The sequence below is a fragment of the Cheilinus undulatus genome, linkage group 19 (assembly GCF_018320785.1).
Source record: "Cheilinus undulatus linkage group 19, ASM1832078v1, whole genome shotgun sequence".
Lineage (NCBI taxonomy): Eukaryota > Metazoa > Chordata > Actinopteri > Labriformes > Labridae > Cheilinus > Cheilinus undulatus.
Window position 1 is genome coordinate 5,788,015 of NC_054883.1, and position 23,815 is coordinate 5,811,829.

General features: G+C 37.9%; 2 protein-coding genes and 2 non-coding genes across 6 annotated transcripts in view; 2 read left to right on the top strand and 2 right to left on the bottom strand.

Moving 5' to 3' along the window:
• Nucleotides 1-1,125: 1,125 nt before the first annotated feature.
• trim55b (tripartite motif containing 55b) lies at nucleotides 1,126-13,438 on the bottom strand. The gene is made up of 8 exons (XM_041814263.1): nucleotides 13,148-13,438; nucleotides 12,499-12,668; nucleotides 11,314-11,491; nucleotides 7,922-8,017; nucleotides 6,937-7,170; nucleotides 6,447-6,469; nucleotides 2,027-2,151; nucleotides 1,126-1,945 (listed from the first exon to the last, which is right to left on the bottom strand). The coding sequence occupies exons 1-8, from the start codon at nucleotides 13,274-13,276 to the stop codon at nucleotides 1,791-1,793; spliced, it is 1,110 nt and encodes a 369-aa protein (XP_041670197.1). The 5' UTR covers nucleotides 13,277-13,438; the 3' UTR covers nucleotides 1,126-1,790.
• An 800-nt stretch (nucleotides 13,439-14,238) lies between these two features.
• The window catches only part of pde7a (phosphodiesterase 7A), a 48,816-nt gene continuing 39,239 nt past the window's right edge, over nucleotides 14,239-23,815 (top strand). For 2 of the 3 annotated variants that reach the window (XM_041814016.1, XM_041814017.1), the window contains exons 1-3: nucleotides 14,240-14,308; nucleotides 17,619-17,687; nucleotides 19,268-19,387. The gene's annotated coding sequence lies outside the window, so the exon portion shown is untranslated. Of the gene's footprint in view, nucleotides 14,309-17,618; nucleotides 17,688-19,267; nucleotides 19,388-23,815 lie in introns of all 3 variants that reach the window. The other variant, XM_041814015.1, reaches the window with a different exon arrangement.
• trnaa-agc lies at nucleotides 14,823-14,895 on the bottom strand. Its single transcript has one exon. It is a non-coding gene; the product is annotated as a tRNA-Ala (tRNA).
• On the top strand, nucleotides 15,433-15,518 carry trnay-gua. Its single transcript is given in 2 exon segments — nucleotides 15,433-15,469; nucleotides 15,483-15,518. It is a non-coding gene; the product is annotated as a tRNA-Tyr (tRNA).

Here is a 23,815-nt window from a genome sequence, read left to right on the forward strand (position 1 = left end):
GGATTCTGATGATTTCCGCCCTTTATTGCAAGAGGGTCTGGCTGCAGCCCTCGAGCAAACCTCTACGCTGGGGCATTCGGCTGGAGACCTCTACGGTGGGGTGAAACCTCTTCGCTGGGGCGTGACGTCATTGCCCAAGCGTGCGGCGTGTTAGCTGTTGTTAGCATGACTACACCGCTGTGCTTATGACACATTAGCATAGCCCCATACGCTGGGGTGAAGCCCCAGCGTATGGGTCTACGCTATTAAACCCCGACTGGTTAGGTTTAGGTATTAAAACCTGACTGGTTAGAGTCAGGGTCAGCCTGTCGGCCCAGCGTAGAGGTCTCCAACCGAACGCCCCAGCGTAGAGGTTTGCCCGAGGGCTGCAGCCAGATGCCTCTCCTTTTTTGAGGAAAAATGTGAACAAACCACCACGCTGTGGAAAGAAGTTAAGATTTTACGACGTCATAAGGCTGAAACGATGCTCTGTCTTGTATTTGAGTGCAGTTGCATTCACATCTCATCCGAACCGTGCTGGAGTCCACTTCAATCAGATAGCTGTCATCATATTTTCTCAGTTTAACTGGTTTGGGCCAAGCATCACTTGATGAAGTGGACGTGCTTAAATATTTATCCATTGCTGCTAGCTGGACCTGAGCAAAGTGACCGATGCGTGAAAAGTGATAGATGTACGTGATATCTCACAATCATATCTGAGTTTTATTGGTCCAAAGCTGACTGATGTGGGAGTCAGTGGTTTAGTGTGGTTGTTTGGAGATGTGGTCCCTGTATGTATTTTATGTGAGTTTGAATGACATGGTATTACTATAATGATTGATTTTATATTATTTCACGGGCCCCAAGCTGTGGCCCACAGACCCACAGGGGTACCCAGATCCTAGTTTGAGAACCACTGATCCACAGGCAGTTTGATTACAGGAGTTTGTATGAAATAAAAGAAAATAAATGCATAAAAGGAATAAAATCAATAGACTTTTGAAAAAAATCTAACATTTTTTGCTACATTGATTTTTTTTTTTTTTTTTTTTTGCACCGCCCAAACAGGAAAGGTGTTTGAGAGAAGCTATTTCATCAGCAGTTCAGCCATACATGTGATATTATACTGACACTCATTACAAACTGTAGTGGAAAAATACAACCATGAAGGTGTTTTTTAAACTCTGTTTTAATGACACATAAATCATTCATGTTAGGGGAAAATTGACATTTGTGCCCATAATAGGAAAATATGTCTTTTACACAACAAAAAACACGACACAGGCTGACAGATGTATGAATTTCTGAAATGTCACAGTGATACTTTTACACTCCTCTTCCTTGCTCATAATGTTATAACGGTAATAAAATGTATACGACAGGCAGGGAACCCTTGCCATGATTTCTAATGATGTAGTTTAAGAAGTGATTTGCAAAAGGTCAGCTTCATTAAAAATCTATGAACATGTCTCACTTGTGGAAATAAGATTTAGACACTGTTGGTGAAGCAATGTGCCAAAAACAACTAAAAGAAAATTTGTATTAAACCAGACAATATAGATCCTCTGTATGCACTGATGTAAGCTAAAACAATCTCAATAAAAGAGGCAGATGGGAACTGAAACTTCTGTCTCTTTCTTTAGATCTACCGCAGCGACTCAAACTTTCCCTTCGGCACAGATCTAAATCTGTCTCAGTGTTCCCCTGATCTGGGAGCAAACGTATCACAACTGACCTGAAAGCAACATCTAGTCAGAGTGAAACTTATCCCGCTCCCGGTTGAAGGTGCAGTCTGGGCGCGTGGCTGACAGCTAGGTCGAGGCTGCGCTCTTGGCTGCGCTCGGGGAGGAGTTTGTCTGCTGGGGGGCAGAAGGTTGGACGGAGGCGGATGTAACAGTCTGTGCCCCCTCTCCATCTTCTGCGCCGGCTTCTCCATCCTCATCCTCTTCGTCGTCATCGTCATCATCTGTGGGAAGAAAAAGAAAGGAAATAAATAAAAGTCAAGATCACGACACGTCTGAGGATTCCACTGACACCATTCCTTCACCTTGGATGAAGTCGATGCTGCGCAGGGCCTTCCCCTCTTTCTTGAAGTTGGCGCTGTAGTGATCCATGTTCTCGTAACCACGCTCAACTTTGTCTAAATGCGCTATGCTTGATGCTTCTGCAATCCTGAGAATGCAAGTCAAATCTGCTCATCACTGGGAAGAAAATCACACTTGATAACCACAACACAATCAGTTTATGATGTTCAGCACATTTTATGAATCATTTCAGGCTGCTGAAAACAAAATTGGTATTCACTACTTCGTACGTGACAGCTCTCAAGGAGCAGGAGTGACCTTTCTTCATAAAGCTTGTCTTACAACTTGTATGTGCAAGTACAAATTTGCAAATCATTCACAAGAACATGAACGACAAAAGAAACCAAAGAACAGGGCTTGTAAGAGATTTTAAAGGTTGATCAAGCAATGAAGGCCTTTGTCCTTTAATCCCATTTTTTTGCAGACAGCACCCATTTTAGTTGCAAAACAAATAGAGGTGCACAGATTATAAAAACCCTTTCATCCTGCGAGCTCCTCCTTCTCCTGAAAGACACAGAGAGCAGTCTAAATGTGCATGCTTATGGTATTATTAGTTTTTACTGCTGGTTTGTTTTAGTGTTGTTTTTATTAGTTTTCACTGCTGAGGCAGTCTAAATGAGCATGCATGTGGTCATGTGACACACCATTTTAATCCAAGAAACCCCGGCTTGGCATTTCACAGGAGATATTTACTCTAAAATTGACATTTTTTTAAGGTGGACAAAATAAATCTTTCATTTCTGCTACGTTCCATCCAAGGTTATTATAGTTAACTAAAACTAACTAAACAAATAAAACTAAAATTCAAAAATCATTTGAGTTAACTGAAACTAAATCAAAACTAAGCTTTACTGAAAAAAAACAAAAACTAAAACTGTATAGTGCGCTTACAAAACTAACTAAAATAAAATAAAATATAGAGACAAAATATCCTTAGTTTTAGTCTTTGACACAACCATACTGACTGGCACCTGCACCAGAGTCTGTGGGGAGTAAAATTGCCTGATCTGATTGGTTAAGACTTCATGACAAAAAAAAATGGAAAGTTAAGAGTAGCCTGTTTGAATATGTTCAGCCCCGACATCTATCTGTAAAAAACTAAAACTAACACTAAAACTAATAAATACGAAACTGAAACAAAGCATTTTTGCGAAATAAAAACTAAACTAAAATAACAAACCAGCAGTAAAAACTAATTAAAACTAAACTGAAATTAAAAAAAGAGAGTGAAAACGAAATAAAAATAAAAACTAATGAAAAATCCAAAACTATTATAACCTTGGTTCCATCTTTATTTACTCAGTCCCAGTAAATTCTAGGGGTGTAACGGTACGGAAAACTTTAGTTAACTCAGTATGTACCTCGGTTTTCAATCACAGTTCCATGTTTTCCGTACAGTGATTAAAGCAAATAAATAACAGAATTTATAGTTTTCTAAAATTGTATTAAATTATATTAAAATAAATAGGCTGAATAAATAACATTTGAATTATTAATAATACTGCAACCTCCTTCCAAAAGTTCATCAGTGAGTAGCATTATTAATAAATAAACACATTTTCGAATTACTAGGTTATTTTCATTGATATAATGACATATTTATACCCATTCTTGAAACACTAAAATTTCCCAGCCAACTTGAACACATCATCATACAACTATAAGTTCGCTTGTTAGTATGGTAATTTACGTCTATCCTGCTGATTTCAACACGGACTTCAGCACTGGATTACTTTTTTAACCACTGGGACCTACTACGAATTTTGGGAGAACTTTCACAGCCCATCTTGGAGGATAAAGAGGTTAGAGCCGTGTGAAATCTGAGGATAACTTTACCTATGTCGCAGCTGCAGACATGATGGAGTCCCCTCTACCCGTCCTCCGAGGCTGACAGTTGAAGGTACCGCATTTAGGATTAATTTTGTTCACAAAACCAGAGCACCACTGTTATAATAAAAAGATCTTAAATCCTGGGAAAGTCATAACCAGCTGGTGAGACTTTATGATGTTCCTCCATGTCTGTACCTCACTCAGAAACCTGTACTGAATGGGTGCGGTATGATTACATGTACCTTTACACCCCTAGTAAATTCTACAGGGATTTTTACACATCAGCTGAAATCTTTAAAGAGTTTTCTTTACATTGATGTCAAGCTTATTAGTAATGACACCTATTGTAATGTTAGTCTCAGTTTTAGTCTTAAGATTACATACCTTTAAGTTTTAGCCACATTTTAGTAATTTCCTGCCTTTATAGTATTGGTCTAGTTTTAGCTGATGAAAACATGAAAACATTTTAGTCTAGTTTTAGTCCATAAAAAGGCCTTACATTTTAGTCTTAACTTCTAGTCCAATCATTTATTTTCATGCCAAAATGTGGTACCAAATCAAGGTAATGTGTTGTCTGGACGCTGCTAAACTCAGGGTCCCTGCTTTTTACAGCAAGAGGCAGAATAGCTACAGACTTTTGACAGTTTTACCCACAGTGGTGAAATATGGATTTTGAAAGTTCGACAAAAAACAAATTACATTTTAGTCTAGTTATAGTCATCTTGATGAAACTAAACTTACTTGAAAGTGTAAGTGAACCCCAGCTCAGAGCTAACTCCGCCCACTTCAGTAATTCAAAAAAATGCACAAAAAGTGAGCAGTTTGGTACTGAGAGGAGGGAGGGGAAAAGCACGGGGTTTTCCAGATGAGGCATGAGTGACAGTGACATCCCTTGCCAGAGAGTGACACAGACTCCCGCAGCACTGCTGCCTCAGAGCAATCTTTAGAGGTGGAGGATTTTCCCCTCCAGAGTCCCCAGAAGCAGGCTGTGGAGCGGTGGTGGACCGTGGTGGGCCGTGGTGGTCCTGAGCACTAACTGTTTGGGCCGTTGGCTCCAGCACCGGCGTTACTAAAGCTGGAGCTCTCAGAGCCAAGGCAGTGCAGGAGAGGATGGGAGTGTCTCTGAATGGTAAAGTTGGTGAGAGGCAGTAACATTCTACCTTTTATATAGAGTTTGTGACATAGAAACCTACGTCACATAAGCCTCGCCTTTTCCGAAAAGATTTTTCAAAGCAGATGTCTGTTTGAGAGAATTAAAAGCCATAAAATGCAGATTTTTATTAACCTAGCAGATAGATACATCCGTTTCCGTGTTCCTCACGGCTCCCATCTGAACTGTTTGGGCCCGGTTAGAAAGTGACAGGACCAATTACCGACGAGGGACAGTACTTAAGGGCACGGCGGAGTCATGACGTATGCAAGCAGCGACAAGAAGCCGGTGCAATTATGGCGATAGAGATAAGCAGGATGCTGCTAAAGCGCCAGTTTTATCAGAACTTGATGACATTTCTTCATTTAAAGAAGAACAAAGAACAGCATTGAGTTGTTTTCTGTTCAAAAATGACAAAAGTCAACTACTGACGTGTCTGTAGTTGCCATGGTTCATCTTATGCAGTTCTCTATGGAGTTTATGCCTTCGGTAAGAGCGCAGCTCGCTGGCAGCTACGTCATGTGTTTTGTTGCTCTGATTGGCCCGTAAAGATGTGACAGACAGAACGTTCATCCAATCACCCTCCAAGTTTCTTCTCAAATCCTCTGCCTTTTCCCGAATGCTGTGTATGAGTGGTTTTCCAGATGGATGTGTGAAACAAATCCATCTGGTGTGTCAGGTTAGATTTTTATCAGTTTGGTGCAAATGTCAGAAAAAACACCAGCATTGACGTGTTTTATCATAATTCTCTCTGATAATTCAGTGTACCAATGAAAAAAATGTTGAAGTGTTCACTACTTCTGTAAGCCAGTTTTAGTCATCAAAGATCTATTTTTGGCTAGTTTTAGTCTAGTTGTTCTCATGGAGAAAAGGCCATCAACAAACATTTTTAGTCAGAGTTTAGTCGACGAAATGAACACTGTCAAAGTCACTTCTTTTAATCTTTCTCTGCTCTAAACGACCAGTCAAAACAAGAATGTATGGGACTTCCATTAATGCCTTTGCTGACAGCAGTGCTGAGGAACTAAAATGTCTTTATTCTCTAACCTTCTTTTAATAGGTTTTACTTCTAGGTTCAGAGCTCCTCCTTATGCCAGGTTTCTTTTTAAGGTTTTCTTTGTGAATTTTCCTTAAATAACAGCAGATTTTAAGCACACACAATTTTAAAAAGGCTTTACAGCCCTTTGAGAAGCAGAAGTGCTTCATGAAAATGTCTGTAACCTTGCAGCAGTGCAGGTGAGAATTACCCTGTAACAGACATGGACTCTGTTAGCTGTGGACGCAAGTCTTGTACAAAAACATAAAATTGTATTTTTATTTTCAAAGCAAACTCACCCTTTCAGTTATTATCAGTTATTACATTAGTCTACATCATTCATCAATACAAGAAAATATCTACTCACTTTTTGAGGAGAGGCTTGGTGTTCTGAAAAAAGTCAAAAACAAAAAAACATTCAATGATCTCATCTTTAAAATGTTGTTGATGCTGAGTCTGTGCATTCATTTATCAATCCTGTACCTGAAAAATTCAGATCTTAGCAAGTTGTCTAATTTCTCATCAAAGATGTCTCGTTGTGCTAATTATAAAAAGTGCCATATTTCAAGATGTAAAACCTACAAAATAAGGCCTGAACTGTTTGTAGAAAGAAAAATTACCTGCCAATGCAGCAGGCAAGGTCTACATACTGTAAAAGTAAAAAAATGTTTGCCGCTTTGGCAAATATTTCTACTAATCCAAGAAATTCCAGCCTTATTTTTTGCCTTTCATACCTGGAATGAAGATGTTGATCTTGACTTGTTGCTTATAAAATATCTAAAGGGATATTTTTAACTAGAAGCTAGACAAATACATGTGCTAAGATTTTTTTCATTGTATTTATTATTGACACTTACCTCTAGGAATAAGGCCATTTCTGGCTCCTCCATCGTCTGGATCCCCTTCTCCACAATCTTACAGCTCTCTTCCAGGTGATCCCCGTACTTCCTGGTCAGGCCCCGGATGTAGTTTAACTTTTCTTCCTGTTCGGCTGTCACCTTCTGACTCATCTGCCTCTTCTTCTCCTCCAGGATGGAGTACAGCTGGTCGAACTTCTCGCACACCAGAGTCTTCTGCCTGCGACCGTTCTCCTGTACACGCATGAATAAGCAGCAGAGATGCAAGGAAACACAGAGGGAAACATCATACATCCTGAAAGTCCATCTTTATCAATCTTTAATCACAGCTCTAAGTTGAGAAATGTATGTAAATGCAGCTCTTGGGGACAAGAGGGTTTAGAATATTCAAAAGCAAGACTAGACCAAAGGAGAAGAGGAGATAGTTGTTGATTTCTGTGTTATGTGGTATAAATACTGTACACTACAAACACTCTCATTTGTCTTCCAGTCTTCCGGTGGTACCATATGTGCAGGGAGGACACGGGAGCTCATCTGTATGCCCGTCCTTAGTGACGCCACTGAGGGTGACACTGCCAGACCTGGAGCCGCGCCAGCTTCCTCTCTGCTGTCCACAGGAAGGCTGTTTGTTCCTCCTCTATCACTTAAAACGCGTGTTTTTAATGTCAATAAGATGGAGGCAGTCAAAACAAATGCAAAAGTTTTATCGGATCCGGCCTAGACAGGCTGAGTATGTAAAACATGTAGGCTCTGATTTTATTTGAAATGACCTGTTACATGTGATCATTTGCATTCATCCCTCTTTCCTTTTTCATCATTTTTTAAAATTTATGATCTCTGGACTCTTGCTTTTCCTAATATATAGAAAATTCTTCAAATGGCAGCTATGAAGACTTATTATTTCTGTGAAGGTGCATTTGTGAACACAGGGCGAGCCTTGCTGTGTGAGTAAGCGCCCATTGCTCAGCAACAGTGGGACACTGACCTCTATAGCACGACAGGCTTCCTCCAGCTGACTGATGATGCCCTGCATCCTGTCGTTCGTAGCAACCATCATGGTGATCCCGTCACTCAGCTCCGTCTGGGGACAAGGACACGGTAGAGTAAATACGTGAAACATACTGTGTTTTATAGTTGAAGTTATAATAAATGGGCTATATTCAGACACACTCACTTTAGTCAAGGATTAAGTTAAAAAGCCTTAATCAGCTCAGGACATATCCAATAAAAATACACAGAATTTTAGCCTCTGCAAACAAGCCTATCAGTGTTTTTTAAAGAGGCAGAGACTGTTTGATTACAAGAATTTGTTAACCTGACACGCCAGATGGATTTGTTTCACACATTCATCTGTCAAACCTTCAATACACAGCGTTATGGAAAGGGCAGAGGATTTGAAAAGAAACTTGGAGGGTGACTGGATGAATGTTCTGTCTGTCACATCTTTACAGGCCAATCAGAGCAACAAAACACGTGACGCAGCCTCCAGCGAGGTGCGCATGCGCAGCTACCTAGGAATAACGCGAACCATGGCAACTATAGACATGTCAGTAAATGACTTTTGTCGTTTTTGAAAAGAAAACAACTCACTGCTGTTCTTTGCTCTTCTTTTAAGGAAGAAATGTCGTCAAGTTCTGATAAAACTGGCATTTTAGCAGCATCCACGCTTTCGTTCTTCCGCCATAATTGCACCGGCCTCTTGTTGCTGCTTGCTTACGTCACAACTCTGCCGCGCCTGAAAGTACTGCCCCTCTTCGCTGATTGGTCCTGTCACTTTCTAACCAGGCCCAAATGGTTCAGACGGGAGCTTTGCAAGATGGATTCGCTAGTGAGAAACACGGAAATAGACGTATCCATTTGCTTTGCAAAGTTAGGAATTTGTGGGAAATGAAAGGAAATGTTATGTATTGATAGAGGGCAGAAAAATCCACTTATAAATATTTGCTACATTCTTTGCTACAATTATTATTTTGCATAGCCCTAAAAGGTGTTTCACAAAACCTATTTTTATCAGTGGTTCTTTGATTCTTCTTGATTTTTATTAAATATGCCCTGATCTAACAAGGACTTTTCATGACTCAAACGAGTGTGTCTGAAGATAGCCCTGGCTCTTCCTTTTGATAATAAATTATCTTCAAAAGCACCTGGCTTTTACCTGGAGTTTACCACACTATGAGGGCACACAGTAACATCTCTCCTTTTACTGGGTGACTTGTCCTGTAATAAATGTAGTTAATGAAAAGAGTAGCTGCCAGTATTGAAGCACTTTTTATACTTTTAACCCATCCATCTACTGTCTATAATGCGTATCTTGTTTTGGGTCCTGGACTTTTTTAAGATTTATTTTTGGCTTTTAAGCCTGTATTGTGGACAGAACAGTGGCTTGGCAACTGGGAAGACAGAGTGGGAAATAACATGCAGGGAAATAGCAAAAGATCAAACCCGGGCTGCCCACTCTGAGGACAACAGCATTTGTACATAGGCAGTGCAAACAGAATCACTACTACATAATCACTGGCATCATGAGTTGAGGAGCAAAAACTTTAATTTCACAAAGATGTTTGTTTAATTTCTAGTCAAAACACCTGATTACACTTATTTGAAGCCACATTCACTTGAAAAGTCCAAATAAATATCCTGTTTTAAGATGTAAAAGACCCAAAACAAGGCCTGAATTTTATTAAGTTATATACATCTTATTTTAAGGCAGGGGTGTCAAACTCAAGGCCTGGGGGCCAAATCCGGCCCGTGGAACAGTCAAATCCGGCCTGCAAGATTATCTCTTATTTCTGTTATAAAAGGCCCATCAGTATGAGGTCTGCAGATTTCCTCAAGTATAAGAATGTGAACTTATCCTTGATGATTTAAGATATCCTTGTTAAGTCATAAAATCTGAGAAAGTAAGGAGTAAAATTATTTAGATAACAAGTCAGGAATGTTGGAAAAAAGTAATTTTTGTTTTAATTTCATATTTTCAATTTTACATCTCACAATTAGGACTCAAACTTAGGATTTTTACGTTTTATTTCATACTTTGAGTATTTCAACTCATAATTTTGACTGCTCATATAATATTTTGAGCTTTAGAATGAATAATTCTAAATTTTAAGTCATATTTTGATCTTTAAACCAATTATTTGGTACTTTTTCAACTCCAAACTTTGACTTCATAATCCCATAGTTTGACCTTTTAGTCTTACAATTTAAAATTTTTAATCATATTTTCATTTTTAATTTCGTGATGACAAATTATTATTTCATATTTTGACCTTTCAAACTCAAGATTTTGACTTTCTTTGTAATATATTTGCCTTTTAAAAACACTATTTTTGACCTTTTCGAACTAATACATTTACTGTTCTCAGATCATCAGCCTTTCAACTTATCTTTTTAACTTTTTAAATGTCGAAATCATTTATCATCAGTGTTAAGTTTAAACATATTTTATTTCTGGTGAAACAAGGTTGACAGTTTCTGGTTAAAAGGGTCCTCAGGTTAGTCCTGAATCCAGAATCCGGCCCTTGCTGTGATTGAGTTTGGCACCCCTGTTTTAAGACACTCAGTGGTTAAATCTTGCAGATATGTTTAGTGTTATGTCTCAGAAAGAGATGTTTATCTGGACTTGTCAGGGTATGTGTTGTTAGTGTTATTAAATATTCCAACTAGAAAGTATACAAATACAACAAAAAATCTATTCTCAATATTTTTCCCCCATCCATTTTCTGTACTGCTTATCACGTTTGAGGTCGCAGGGCTGGAGCCCAGCTGTCACTGGGTGAGAGGCGGGGTACACCCTGCCAGTCAATCAACTGACAAATGGTGACAGTCCAGGCACTCTCACACTCACACCTACGACCAATTTAGAGTCACCAATTCACCTAACAAGCACGCTTTTGGTCTATGGGAGGAAACCTAACAGAAGGGTAAAACTATCAAAGCTTGCCTTGTAAATGAAGGCATTTATGATAAAATATGTGGTAAGAATCAGCCTCTGGTTGAGCCCATGTGAAGACGTATGAAATGTATGCCATCTAATTAAGGGCAAAAACGCAGACATTTTTACTATATGGAATTAAAAAGCATAGCTTTAATCCAAAAGATTTCTATGGATCCTAAACTATACTTCACATTAGCTCTAATGTATGTACAGACATATTGGCTACTGCTGATGCAATGAGGTAAAAGGTTGAGTTTTGGCAAGAGAAAATACAACAGTTACACCTTTAACTTGTCATATCAAGGACAACTCTCTCCTCCTCATAGTGATATGTGGTTGGATTGAAATGTTCCTGTTTAGTCTATCTATCTATCTATCTATCTATCTATCTATCTATCTATCTATCTATCTATCTATCTATCTAGTATTTCAGGCCTCACCTTCTTTGTCTGGTAGATGCTGGTGATGGGTGCCACCTCGCAGTCTTTGTGATTTCCAAATACCTTACACATGGAGCATGTGGGCACACCGTGGGTCACACAGTAGATATTGATCTTCTCATCCTCATGAACATCACACATGGGCGTCTCTTCCTTCCTCTCTGGAGCTGGTTTGCTGCTGTAGAGGTTTAAAAGAAAACAGCAGATCTTCCTGTCAAAGGCCGTACATTTTGGTGCATACTGATGTGACATGTAATGTCAGTTTGATAATGTCACAGGTACACATCTCCCTTGTTTATTGATCATCCATCAGTCTTTCTAAGGCATGCACATGGACTGTCTGTGCTCTAATCAATAAATCAACATTATACTTAAAGGTATACTGCAAGGGTGCAGGTGCATAGCTATTTTGTTGATGATTTCTTTTTCTGAAGAATAACTCTGATGCAGTTGTACAATGGATCACAAATCTCCTGGCCTGATGGATTACACATTTTTATAACGGATTGGATGATTCTTCAGATTGGCAAGAGAAAAATAAATGTATGGTAGAACTTTTTGTGTTAATTTTCAGTGAGCTTAAACTGTTTTTTGTAGCAACTCTCTTACTGAACAAAAGCCTAAGTCTTTAGACTGCAGTATAAGAATGGCATCATTTTCATTATGGTATTTGTTAGCCCTTACAGGGTCATCAACTTCACAAACAATAATAATCTTTCTGTAATCGACAAAAAAAAATTACATTTACTTGTGTGGTCTATGACTCAGACAAAACAAAAATGGACCATGTGTTTAAGGAATATTTTGGTACTTTTTTTGGACCAAACACAGCACTGTATGAGGGAAGTTTAAAGCTATATCAATACTTAATAACACATTTTTGTATAAAACTTGTCCAAAAATTATTTGGAAAGACAACATTTTCTTCCTGTTTCTAGAGGAAGATCAATTTGCAGAGCACATGCAACCCAAACTGGGGGTTTTAAAGGATCGTGGATTAGTTGTAATCTGTCCCACCACAACTCTGAATTGCAGCTATAGTTAATTTATCCATGTTATCTTTCAGCTTGGTTTATGTAAAATACCACTGCAGCATCTTGGCTCAGTGTGAATTTAAAGCTGTGGTGTTTATGTCAGACAAACCTTTGACATTACAATCAGCTCTGGGTGTCTGATTTGTCTCACCTGCTGGACTCTTGCTTGAACATATCGATAATATTCTCCACCAACAGGTTCCTCTGCAGCCCGTAGACACCATGTCTGTCCAGAACCACCTCATGTCTGCAGGATGGGCATCGGAAGCGGCCACCAGACGTCACTGAGCCCGCTCTTGTTGGAAGGTATGGATTAGACGCCTGTAATCAGTCACAATTTAAACCTTAAATCTAATAGGATATCGTATTAGTATTTGTTGCAAAACTAAATTTTTTTTTATTGTTGGACCTCCCTTTTATGAAAAGTTAATCCAACATATTACAACCCATGATAACAAGTGCAAGTCTGTCACCCTAACATTTGGGGCACTCAACAAAAATTAAATTCCAGGGCCAATTATTAATTACATAAGCAATGTTTGTCAAGTCAGTCATTATCAGTTACAAACTCCATAATCTTTATTCTGTCCAAAACTCTTTGTTATGAGAATAAACCTACAAATAATGCTAAACAAACACAAACTACTTCAGCCTTCAGTGCATAACAAATGTAGGGCACGTTCATAAAACACCAAAAGGCTTTATGAAATGGATAGCTGACCTCGAGCTATAGATATATATGGATTAACATTCAAAAATGTCCCCTTTATACTTTAAACATTTCCCCCTCAGTTTCTTACCTGGAAAACATCATTGGCACATTTTCTGCAGAGGTTGTGCTGGCAGGGTAGAATGACCACAGGCTTTGTAAACATTTCCAGACATATGGGACAAATCAGCTGCTTCTCCAAGTTATCCATGGTATTCATCTTAAAAACACACTTTCAGATAGGCGTAGAACACAAACGAACACAATGTTAAAGCAGCATAAGCTCGTAGAAGGTCCGTTTTTAAAAAAAAATCAGTCTATAATGTGGAGTCTTCCTGAAGAGTAGGCCTGCTTCTCTCGTCCTAGCGGGTGTGGGCTCCTATCTCGCTGGTGTCAGTTCTGTTTTTAGCAGCTATTGCTGTCACGTCAAAGGTTGCCATTTTTACCTTGCCCATATTTGAAACGGAGTACAGAACAGCTGCCTGTCCTCCATGCTGCCAGCAGAGGTGACCGGGTTTCTGTTCTGTCTGGCTTATGATGCTACATTTTTGTTAAGGGGCAGTGGAGGCATTGCATTAAATAATAATTTACTTTATTTCACGATTCAAATGTGTGTGGACCTCAGTTCAATGATTTGGTTTACGTTTAAATGTAAACGCAGCCACAATGTACTTTTAGAAATTAAATCAAACTTTTAATAAAGTCCCTGGTGTTATGGTTCAAGGTGTGACCATGTTAACGTCCATCAGTGGTTGATTACATTTAGACTAAAAAAACGTTGACTTCTCATGAACGCCTTTTTTTTCTTTTTTTTTTTTTGTTGCTGTCTTATAATGTCCGTATTTAACGAAGACCGTATGAAATAAACATTTGTAAAAACTCTAGTTTATATCTGCAATAACAACCACGCCACTACTCATGACTTCAAGTCGCCAGTTAGCACGGCCACCACTTCAAACGAAACACCCAGTTAAAGTTGTTTCTTTTAAATAATACATCGCTTAATACGACAAACTGGTAGCTTTATATGAAAAATTTTATATTAAATTCATATTACAGACAGTCTTTTTGTTACCCATAACTAATTAAACAACGTTTAATGTCTTTACGCTCATTGGTTGCTTCTTTAGAGCATGACGCAGCACAAATTCTGACGCTAGCTAGTCGTTCCGACAAACTACCGAAGCGACGTGAGCTCGAACTTCATACCAGCAACTTTTTGCATCATGGATGGTCATAAAGCCACTAAAAGGTATGTTACAGCGTTTGTTTGTTAAATATTATGAAAAATTAGGAAACAGTGTTACTTACTAATCAAAGTTTGATAGTCTTGTTTTTAAATTGCGTAGTTACATAGAATGCTAACTTCTTGGCAACGGAGAAATAAAGCTATCAACTTTATTTTAGTTATCTTTAAACAAAGGTGACATTAGTTCAAACCCTCGCCATACCATCTACCATATCCCGATGAATAGCCGTTTAGAGAAGCAGTAAATATCGTACTTGGTTTGAGATTAAAAAAGAAAAAAAAGTACGAGAATGTTTGCTTTAGAGAATGCGGAGAAATTAAGCTAGGTCAGGCAAAACTAGCATGTGCATTTTAAGTTTGGGAGATTATCAACTTTAATTTAGTAATCTTTAAACAAAGGTAACATTAGTTCAGACCCCCGCCGAACCGTCTACCATTTCCCGATTTACAACCTACAGTTCATAAAAAACAGTAAATATTGCACTTTATTTGACAAAAAAGTACAAAAGTGTTACTTTGGAGAATGCGGGCATCGATCCCGCTACCTCTCGCATGCTAAGCGAGCGCTCTACCATTTGAGCTAATTCCCCTTGGAAAGACCCGGAAAAACGATAACAATTTTGAATACTAATGAAATAAATTTGATCTCAATCGTATTGGACAGTTATTTTTATCAAGCGATGCATGGGCAGTGTCGAAACTTGTCGAAAATGGCACGCACAACTCAGCCACGAAGAGCTACGACGTTAAGGTAACTAGCATTAGCTAAACGATTTAAGCTAGCAGTAAGCTAACAGTAAGCTAGCTTGCGAGCGAACGAGCGTCTTACGGAAGCGTTGTGATGACGTCAGGATAGGGAGTGTCGGTGCCACTGCGATATAGCTCTTGTTGTATTTATCTCTGTGGTAGTTAATAAACAGACTTAAGGTCTCAGAAGTCTGCAGTAACGCAACACAAAGTATCAAAAGCATCAATATATCAAAGAGGAACGGGGACGGACTGGCACCTGGTAAGCCAACTGGGTTCATTCAACTTCTTTAACAGTTATGTACACGTTTTTGATACAATATAAGGGATCTGCAATGACAATATATAAAAAACTACGGCTCAAAAAGGCCGTACAGCTCCCTTCGATAGCTCAGTTGGTAGAGCGGAGGACTGTAGCGGTTACATGGACATCCTTAGGTCGCTGGTTCGAATCCGGCTCGAAGGAGAGATCATTTTTTTTCTAAATTCATACAATATTTTTACCATATCCATACGATTCACTATAGTCTATAGATACGAATCTGACTAGGACACCAAGTTCTGAGCACACCCAGCTGTCATTACAATGCTGATAATAGGTATAATTGCAATTAAAGTTAGAACTATAAGCAATAACAATCCTCATTTATAAACAAAATTCACTCTTAGGACAAAGAGCAACATCTTAATGCAGCAAACATTGTAGCCATGTGGTTTCAAAGTTAGCAAGTGTTGTCTTGGAATACCTTCTCAAGTTGTTTTCTTTGCACACCAGTATGCATTTGTTCAAAAGTAGACACACAGGCTTTGTATGAACAGTTTGTCCACAAATGTTTAGCTATGCCTCATTGAGCATAATATATTCTCAGTTGTTCTTATTGTCAAATAAAAAAAACAACAACACCTGCAAGCACTCTGTGCAGACAGAGGTTTAAAGGTGATGTTTAGTGTCTGATCTAGACACAACTAGTGATTAAACTAAACCTAATCCTGTTTATTTCCATAGATGTACAGCAACCCTTTTTACATGCATGACTCAGAAACACTAATAAGCAGCTGTGTGGAAAACTGCAGCATTAACCACACTCTAATGAAGTGCTTTTGTTTGTGATGGTTGACATTGTTCTATTTTGTCCTCTATCTAGTGTATTTTTCCCTGCAGAATGGTAATTCAAACTACAAACTTAAACATCAGATCTCCAGTAATGAAGTGCTAAGTTCAATGTATTTCTGTTCGTTGTTTTTGTGGTCTTCTTGACACTTTAACACACAGTCATAAATTCCGCTGCAATGGGACTTTCAATCAAAACAATGAAAAAAAGGAAGAGTTGGAGTGCTGGTCTGCGCTATCCATCATCACTGTATACTTTCTCATTTGAATTGAGGAGTTTGTTCAGTAAAATTGCACTGTATTTGGCGATTTTACTATTACACAATCATTTCCATATTATGGATTAATTTTAAATTTCATGATGACCTTCCTGTTTCAGCTCAAAGCAGGAAGGCCATTTTTAACAGCTTTTGTCATTCTAAGTTCATTTTGTAAAATTCATCCATGAAAGAAAAACTGTGGTTTATTGCTAACTCATGGTCCGTCACAAGTAAGCAGTACAAACCCTAGAAGAGATACAGCAAAAGAATGGCAGCTTCCAGTTGCAGTTTTCGGCTGCCCATGACGCAGTCTTTGTCGTAACGTCTTAGACCGTTCCCCTAAGGAAACATGATGTGTCTGTAGTGGCAGCTTTGCCATGGTAACCATAGTGATGAGAAATGGCCTGTCACATCTAGGGATGCACAATATTGAATTTTTGTCAATATTTACAAAACAATTTTAGCAAATATATATATATATATATATATATATATATATACACTAATCTTAAATGTAGTTCTGACCTGAAATTGCAGTGCTAAAAACACATTAAAGTGTAAATATGATGATGAATGTAGAAAAAGACTTTGCTGAAGTAGGTTTGTTGGTCCAGCCTCAGATTCCACCTTTTTTGTTCATACGGCCAATACTTACAGCTAATAGAGACAGATTTGTAAAGTAAAAAAAAAAAAAAGTTATAAAATCTGGTGATGCTGATAATTCACAACCATAAAAAAGAAGATTTTTTTCTGCTTTTTGAAAACAGTTGGAAATATTCGAGGTAATGTAATTACTCAACCAAAAATTATATATAACACTGGATGTGTCATTTTTCAATTGATATAGACATTTCAGTACAAAAATTCTACATCTTGTCCCTTAAAATGTGATGTAGAAGTTACTTTAAAGCAAAGTAAGTGGGACAGAGGATCCTCAGATTTTGGAAGATCTAAACCAGTCTTGAATTGCCTAATCTGAGTTTCCATCTTATCTACCTTCCCAGCCTTGCACGTAGCAACGTCTGCATTCCTTTTACTTGTCATAATGCCAAATGAAATCAATGCTTCTCATCTGTCAGAGTGTATGAGTCACTTTTACATTTCTAACATAGATGCTATGTTTGAAAATGACTGTCATTTCCTAGCTCCACCCTCTTTAACTTGTCTTTATTTGTCTTATTTTCTGTGATTTCAGGGACAACAATACAGTTGGATTTGCAGCTTTACAGACACCATTAACTCTTAGAGAGTTGATGGCTGGAAGGTGAGAATTTTATTAAAAAAATTACTGAAACAAAAAAAAAACCCAAACATATTGTACTATTTACTTTAAAGTATCTGTGATATGTGAATCTTGAAAGACTTTATTTAGCATGATTACAGCCTTTTGAATTATTAATGAAAAGAAATAAGGAGCATGCAGCCATTGTGTCATACATCATCTCCGTATATATCTTTTTCCATGTCATCTACTACAAACGATGTTTTCTCTTTAGTGTGTGATGATGTGGCAGCACCGCTTCATTCAGTATTAATTAGTCTTCTTTAAACAGGCTTATCTGTGCTTGAATATTCATTAACAACAAGAAAGGACTGCTCAAATGTTCACCATTAAGATTGCTTCTTAAAATGAATTCAAATTAGATCAATTTAGAGGATGTTCTGGGTTATGTCTTTGTGACTGATTCAAATTTATCATTTTGAAGCCATTACTGTCTAGCTCTTAATATTGCAGCGACTGATGGTAAAAATTAGATTGAAGATTGACAGGTTAAGAGCAGCTAGAGTATTGCTGGATGTTAAAAATCCAATCTGAGTGCTAGACAGAAACGGTTTTGAGTTTTCATGCCACAAGCTGCCGATTTAAAGAGCTCAATGTGGCCCTCCTCTAGTTATTTGTTTTACTTTGTGGATATACATGGAGTCGTGTTTTTGAGAAGGATTTGATTGTGAGAGGAGCTGTAGGCACCGATAAGGCCACAAAATATACAGCCCTGTGTGAAAAGGTCTGCAAGCTCATAAGCAAGATATAGGTGTACATGGAACAAGAGGAAGCAGAGCAAAGGGTGCCATCTGTTCTCCTGTATGAATATTTCAGTTAGGTGGAAGTCATATTGTATTCATACAGATGGTAAGCAGCCCCTGCTTGTAGTGAAAAATTTCTTGGTGAACATTCTCAGATAAGGTTTTCTTTTTTTTCCATTACACCTTTGATTGAAAAAGGTCCTCTGAAATGAAATTAAGTTCCCTGAAAGCATCACTTAGGATGTGACGGAGGATTAAAAGAGGACAGCGTAACTGCCACTTTGCTGTGATTTTAATCCTGTAGAAATGCAATGAATAGAAAAGTACGATTAATTGTAAATGTTGTACAGTTAATTTAGATCATTAGTAAATCTGTCTTTTAAAATATACGGTGCTGCTGTCATTATTACTGTTATAAATTTGAAACTTTATACTTTATGTTAAAAGCAAAACAAAGTTTGCAGAAAAGGTAAAACAACATCTTTGAGCTGATTGGGGTTTTAGTGTAAACATTACAGTTTTTGCATTTAAGGATGAAATCGTTTTTATTGTTCACAGCTTAGGGTAATTTAATAAGGTATAAATGTGTTAATTTTAATGTAGTAAAGTGAAAAAACTTCCTACCTGATTTCAATGAATACAGGTACACAACAAAGCTTTTAAACAGAGCAACAGCAGTATAATTTTAATGAGGTACTGCTGAATAAACAAAAAATAATTATGGTGAACTCCATATATTTGTACAAGGTAAGACTGGTAGACATGTTTGCAAAATTTAAGCTTTTCTTTTCATTATTTTCTTTTTTTCTAAATTTTTAGATGGTGAACTTCAGGATAACTTCTGGCATAGTTTTGAATCCCAGGTGTACCTGAAAGGAATCCCTGCGACTTCTTAAATGCAGGACTTCTACTCTTTAAGGATAGAAGTGATCTCTGGAGGTAAACAGTGTCACACTCTTGACAGCTGACATCTGTGTTTATCATAAAGACTGGCAAGCACTAAATATTTATGGCAAAAATCACGATTAATTGAACTTTTTACCTTGATTATGATTAGTGAATGATTATTCCACCCCCAACCTTTTGCTCTGTTTGTTCTGAAAATACTTGTATGATATTAAAACAAATAACTGGAAGGCACAGGAACAGATAAAAAATTTATGGTTATTTATTGAAACAAGTTAAATCAAAACACACATCCGCTGAATTAAAAATCTTTTTTGTAAAAAGTCATTTTTACAAAAAAAAATTGAATTAATTGACACAGCAGGTTTATGTCGGTTAGAGGCACTAAATGTTTGTTTTGATTATTTTTTGATTAATTGCCCAGCTCTATTTTTAATACTTAAAATATCAAATCAGAGCTGACCTGATAGCCTTCCAACTAGGGTAAAATCACTCTTAACAAAAGCTCATACCACGAGAAAATCTGGCAAGATAATCTTTAGAACCATCACAGATTCTGGTCTTTGCTAACTTTGGTCAGAAGGAGGGAATCAGGCCCAAAATTGCCCTGATTATCTTTTTGTGTAGTGTGTACCCTTCCTAAACTCTACAGCAATCTTGGAATCCATCAGTGACTGCCATTTGACAAAGTTATAGCTGCTGTAATCAACAGATAACTTTTCAGACTTCCAGTGTACCCCACAGTTTGAAAAGAGGAAGACTTCTTCCTTGGTCTGTCAAGTTATGCTTCATCTGACTACTAAGTTGTTGGTGTTTCCACGCATCGTCTTGTGTTAGCATAATTGTTAGCTTCACTTGCATGCAGTCATTTGTTTAAAGAGATTAATTCAGACTTAGTCCTGACCAAGTCCAACATGACACACCAGATGGATGAATGAAACACATGCATCTGGTAAACCTTGCATAGACAGCATTTGGGAAAGGGCAGAACCTATGAAAAAAAACTCAGAGGGTGATTGGACGAACGTTCTGTCTGTCACATCTTTATGGGCCAATCAGAGCGTCAAATCACATGAGGTTATAGAGAACCACGTAACACGAACCATGCTGACTGTAGACTTTTGCTGTTTTTGAAAAGTAAACAACTCAATGCTGTTCTTTGTTCTTCTTTTAAGGAAGAAATGTTGTCAAGTTCTGATAAAACTGACGCTATAGCAGCGTCCACGCTAATGTCTTCTGCCATAATTGCATCTTGCATCTAATTGCGTCTTGTTGCTGCCTGCTTATGTCACGACTCTGCCGCACCCGAAAGTACTGCCCCCTTGCTGATCGGTCCTGTCACTTTCTAACTGGATCCAAACTGTTCAGATGGGAGCTTTGCAAGATGGATTCGCCATTGAGAAACACAGAAACAAGCGTATCCATCTGCTTTGCAAGGTTAGACCAGGTCATGACCACTAATAAGTTTCAGGATAGTATTACAGCTAATGCATCCCCACCTTTGCTCTTCAAGCAGAAACCACAGCACTGTTTAAGGGCGAAAGTGTTGAAAATACACTCATATATTCTGTGTTTTATATACAGGTATGTTGAAAGAGATTACATGCAGGGGACCTTATTTACATTTCTTCAAGAGAAAAAAAATCTAACCACGCAAGTCATGATGGTATCAAACAGTTCAATAAAAACCTGCCACGCCTGTCTTAGTCATGCTTTGTCTTGTATCACCATTGCCTGTCAGTATGGCGCTGCCTTTCTCTACTTAAAGGACTAACCTTAACTTTTAAACATCTAATACTGTATATCTTACAGTGTATTTCAATGAAAAGCACTTGTTCTTTTTAAAAGCAGCAACTGTGTGGATCATTATGAGAATGAAAATCAGAAGTGTCAACACTATTATGTGTACACAGTACAAGAATTAACACCTGTTTCTTATAAATCAAAGAGTTGCAGTCATTTTAATCTACTATTAAGTTTGCTTTGGCCTTTACCAGTGAGAAGCTTGCATTCAATAATCAATCATTAGGTTGGTTTCTTTGTTCTTAATGCCTTTCAAAGATTTCTATTAAAACATACCACTGAGAAAAAAAAGACTAATGTGCAATGACACTACAGCCATATTCTCTTTTCCCTCTATTAATTTAGCCCAGTCACCACTTGATTGCATGTGAAAAAGCTGGCTAATGCAACAAGCACTTTATTAAAGACACTTAATACTTAATCAAAAGATTTAAGCTTGAATTGTTAAAACATAAAATCTTGTAATCCTTTAAAGGGAATGAGTGTCATAATGATATGTATGATGATAATAATAATGCGGACCTGCAGATATGACAAATAGTCTATAGACGACAAAGATTAAATAAGCACAAGAATTCCTCATGGACTTTTATATAACCTCTTCTCTCACACAATGACGTAAAAGAGACGTCAGTCTGTTTTAACAGGCACCGCTGCACCTCATGGTCATGGGAAACTGAGATATGCTCAGCATGCAAGCGCTCCTCTCCACCAGGCTTAAACTTCACCTTACACCCTCTGCACCATAAGAAGGGCAGTGCATGCTGCCTCTTCTGTAACCCTTTAATATATGGATTGTTAAGAGGGGTGATTCCAACAACCAGCAGCTGAGTGCTTATACACCAAGAGCCAACATTAAACAAGTCACACTGAGGGTATTATGAACATGGAGGATGCTGGCACTCTTATGAATACTTCATCTACTCTCATAGAGGTTTGAGGCAGTTTTATGATCCTCTGGGATTGGCCAGTTATTCCCCACAGGAAGGGGGGAGATGTAACAAAGGTCCCCTGAAGTGCTATCTAATGAGCTTCATGTAACAGAGCATTGTTCTTTGACAGTTCACACAGCACTTCTGTTTCTGCTGCTGCTGTTTTATTTAATTTACCATCATAAATTATTATTAGTAATCTGAATTTTAATACAAAGTTATTGATGTTCACCAAAGGAGCATCAGACTGTAGATTCTGATGAGAGGCTGAGGCTGTGAAGCCTGGTGGTCTTAAATTTAATAAAAGAGTGCTATCTAGTGGTTGGAAGACAGGAAGCTATATCCAGCATCTGCTGCTGAATATTGACGTAATCACAGTCGTCACTGTAGGCTTGCGTTGTAGTTGAGGGTAAGCGCTTGCGTGTTGGCTTGATGGTTGTTTTTATAAATGACGTCAATAAAACCTTGAGAGTTCTTGCTTCAGACACTGAAAGCTGTCAGACATGAGTGCTATTTAATCACAAAGTTAAAACTTCTGGACTAACTGGTTTACACTTTACTTGCATTTATCTTCACATATTTAAGTAAAAAACTGCAGCAGGGTTAAGCAGAAAAATATGTGCCTTTATTCAGCTGGTTCTGTTAAGTGAAGTTGTTTGTCTATTAGAGAATAGTATTTTAAACCCATATTTTTAACCTTCAAATTACAAACTACTCATTAAAAGCATAGTTTAAATAAGGTATAATTAGGCTCAAAATATATTAATTTTCTTTTTATATGCTATGATTCAGTTTGGATCAATTTTCTTGTAAGTGCTATTTTTCACCACAAGATGGCTCTATGTACACAAAAACAATAGACGTGTAGGCGTTTTGAATGACGAAAGTGTACTAATTTGTTAAAATTCTATGCTAATAATGTAAATATGCAGCTGATAGTTGTAGATGTATTTATTGGAACGAGTTAAGGAAAGAAGACATGCTGTTTCTTCAAGACAAGAGTTTAAAACATCAAGAAGAAGAAACACCTGAATGTAGGCACGTCTGTTCTGGCTTGTGTTTGCTGTTTATGTAATGGTGTGTGTTTGTTTATATTTGCACATGAAGATTACGTATGTAAAGAGAACTATAAGCACCAAACTGCTGCAGGGAAAATAAAGCAATAGTTAATATCTCCCATGATGCTCACGGTGTTTTCAGAGGGTAACAGGTAAATCAATTAGGAACTCCCTGGTGGATCACCATCTGTCTCCAAAGAGCAGTGAAGCATTTGAAGCGTCACAAGCAGATACTATATCTGCGACCCTGAGGGGAATCAGCAGGTATGCAGCTCACCTGTCTCAGTAAACTCCTTTAGGCTGACGCTAGAGTAGTTGAACACACCTGCCATGTTACAAAGGTGTGTAGGAAAAATTAGGGAACAAGGACAGATTTAATGAACAAATCATTTTCCCAGGTGTGCACTTAAAGAAGTTAATGTCAAATTTGTGCTGTTCTGTGCACCCAGGTGACATTTCATTGACGTAGTCATATCATATGCAAGATCAGGCAGTTTCAGAGTTGTCTGGCAACAACAGGTTCATAAACTGTGACTGCAAAATCTACTCCCATGTGTGTTTGACTTTCTGTTCTCTGTTTGCAGCAAATAGCTTTAGGAATTAGAATTTGCATATTAGTCACATACTCAGAGCAATAAATATATTTACAGTATATTAAATGGTTTTAA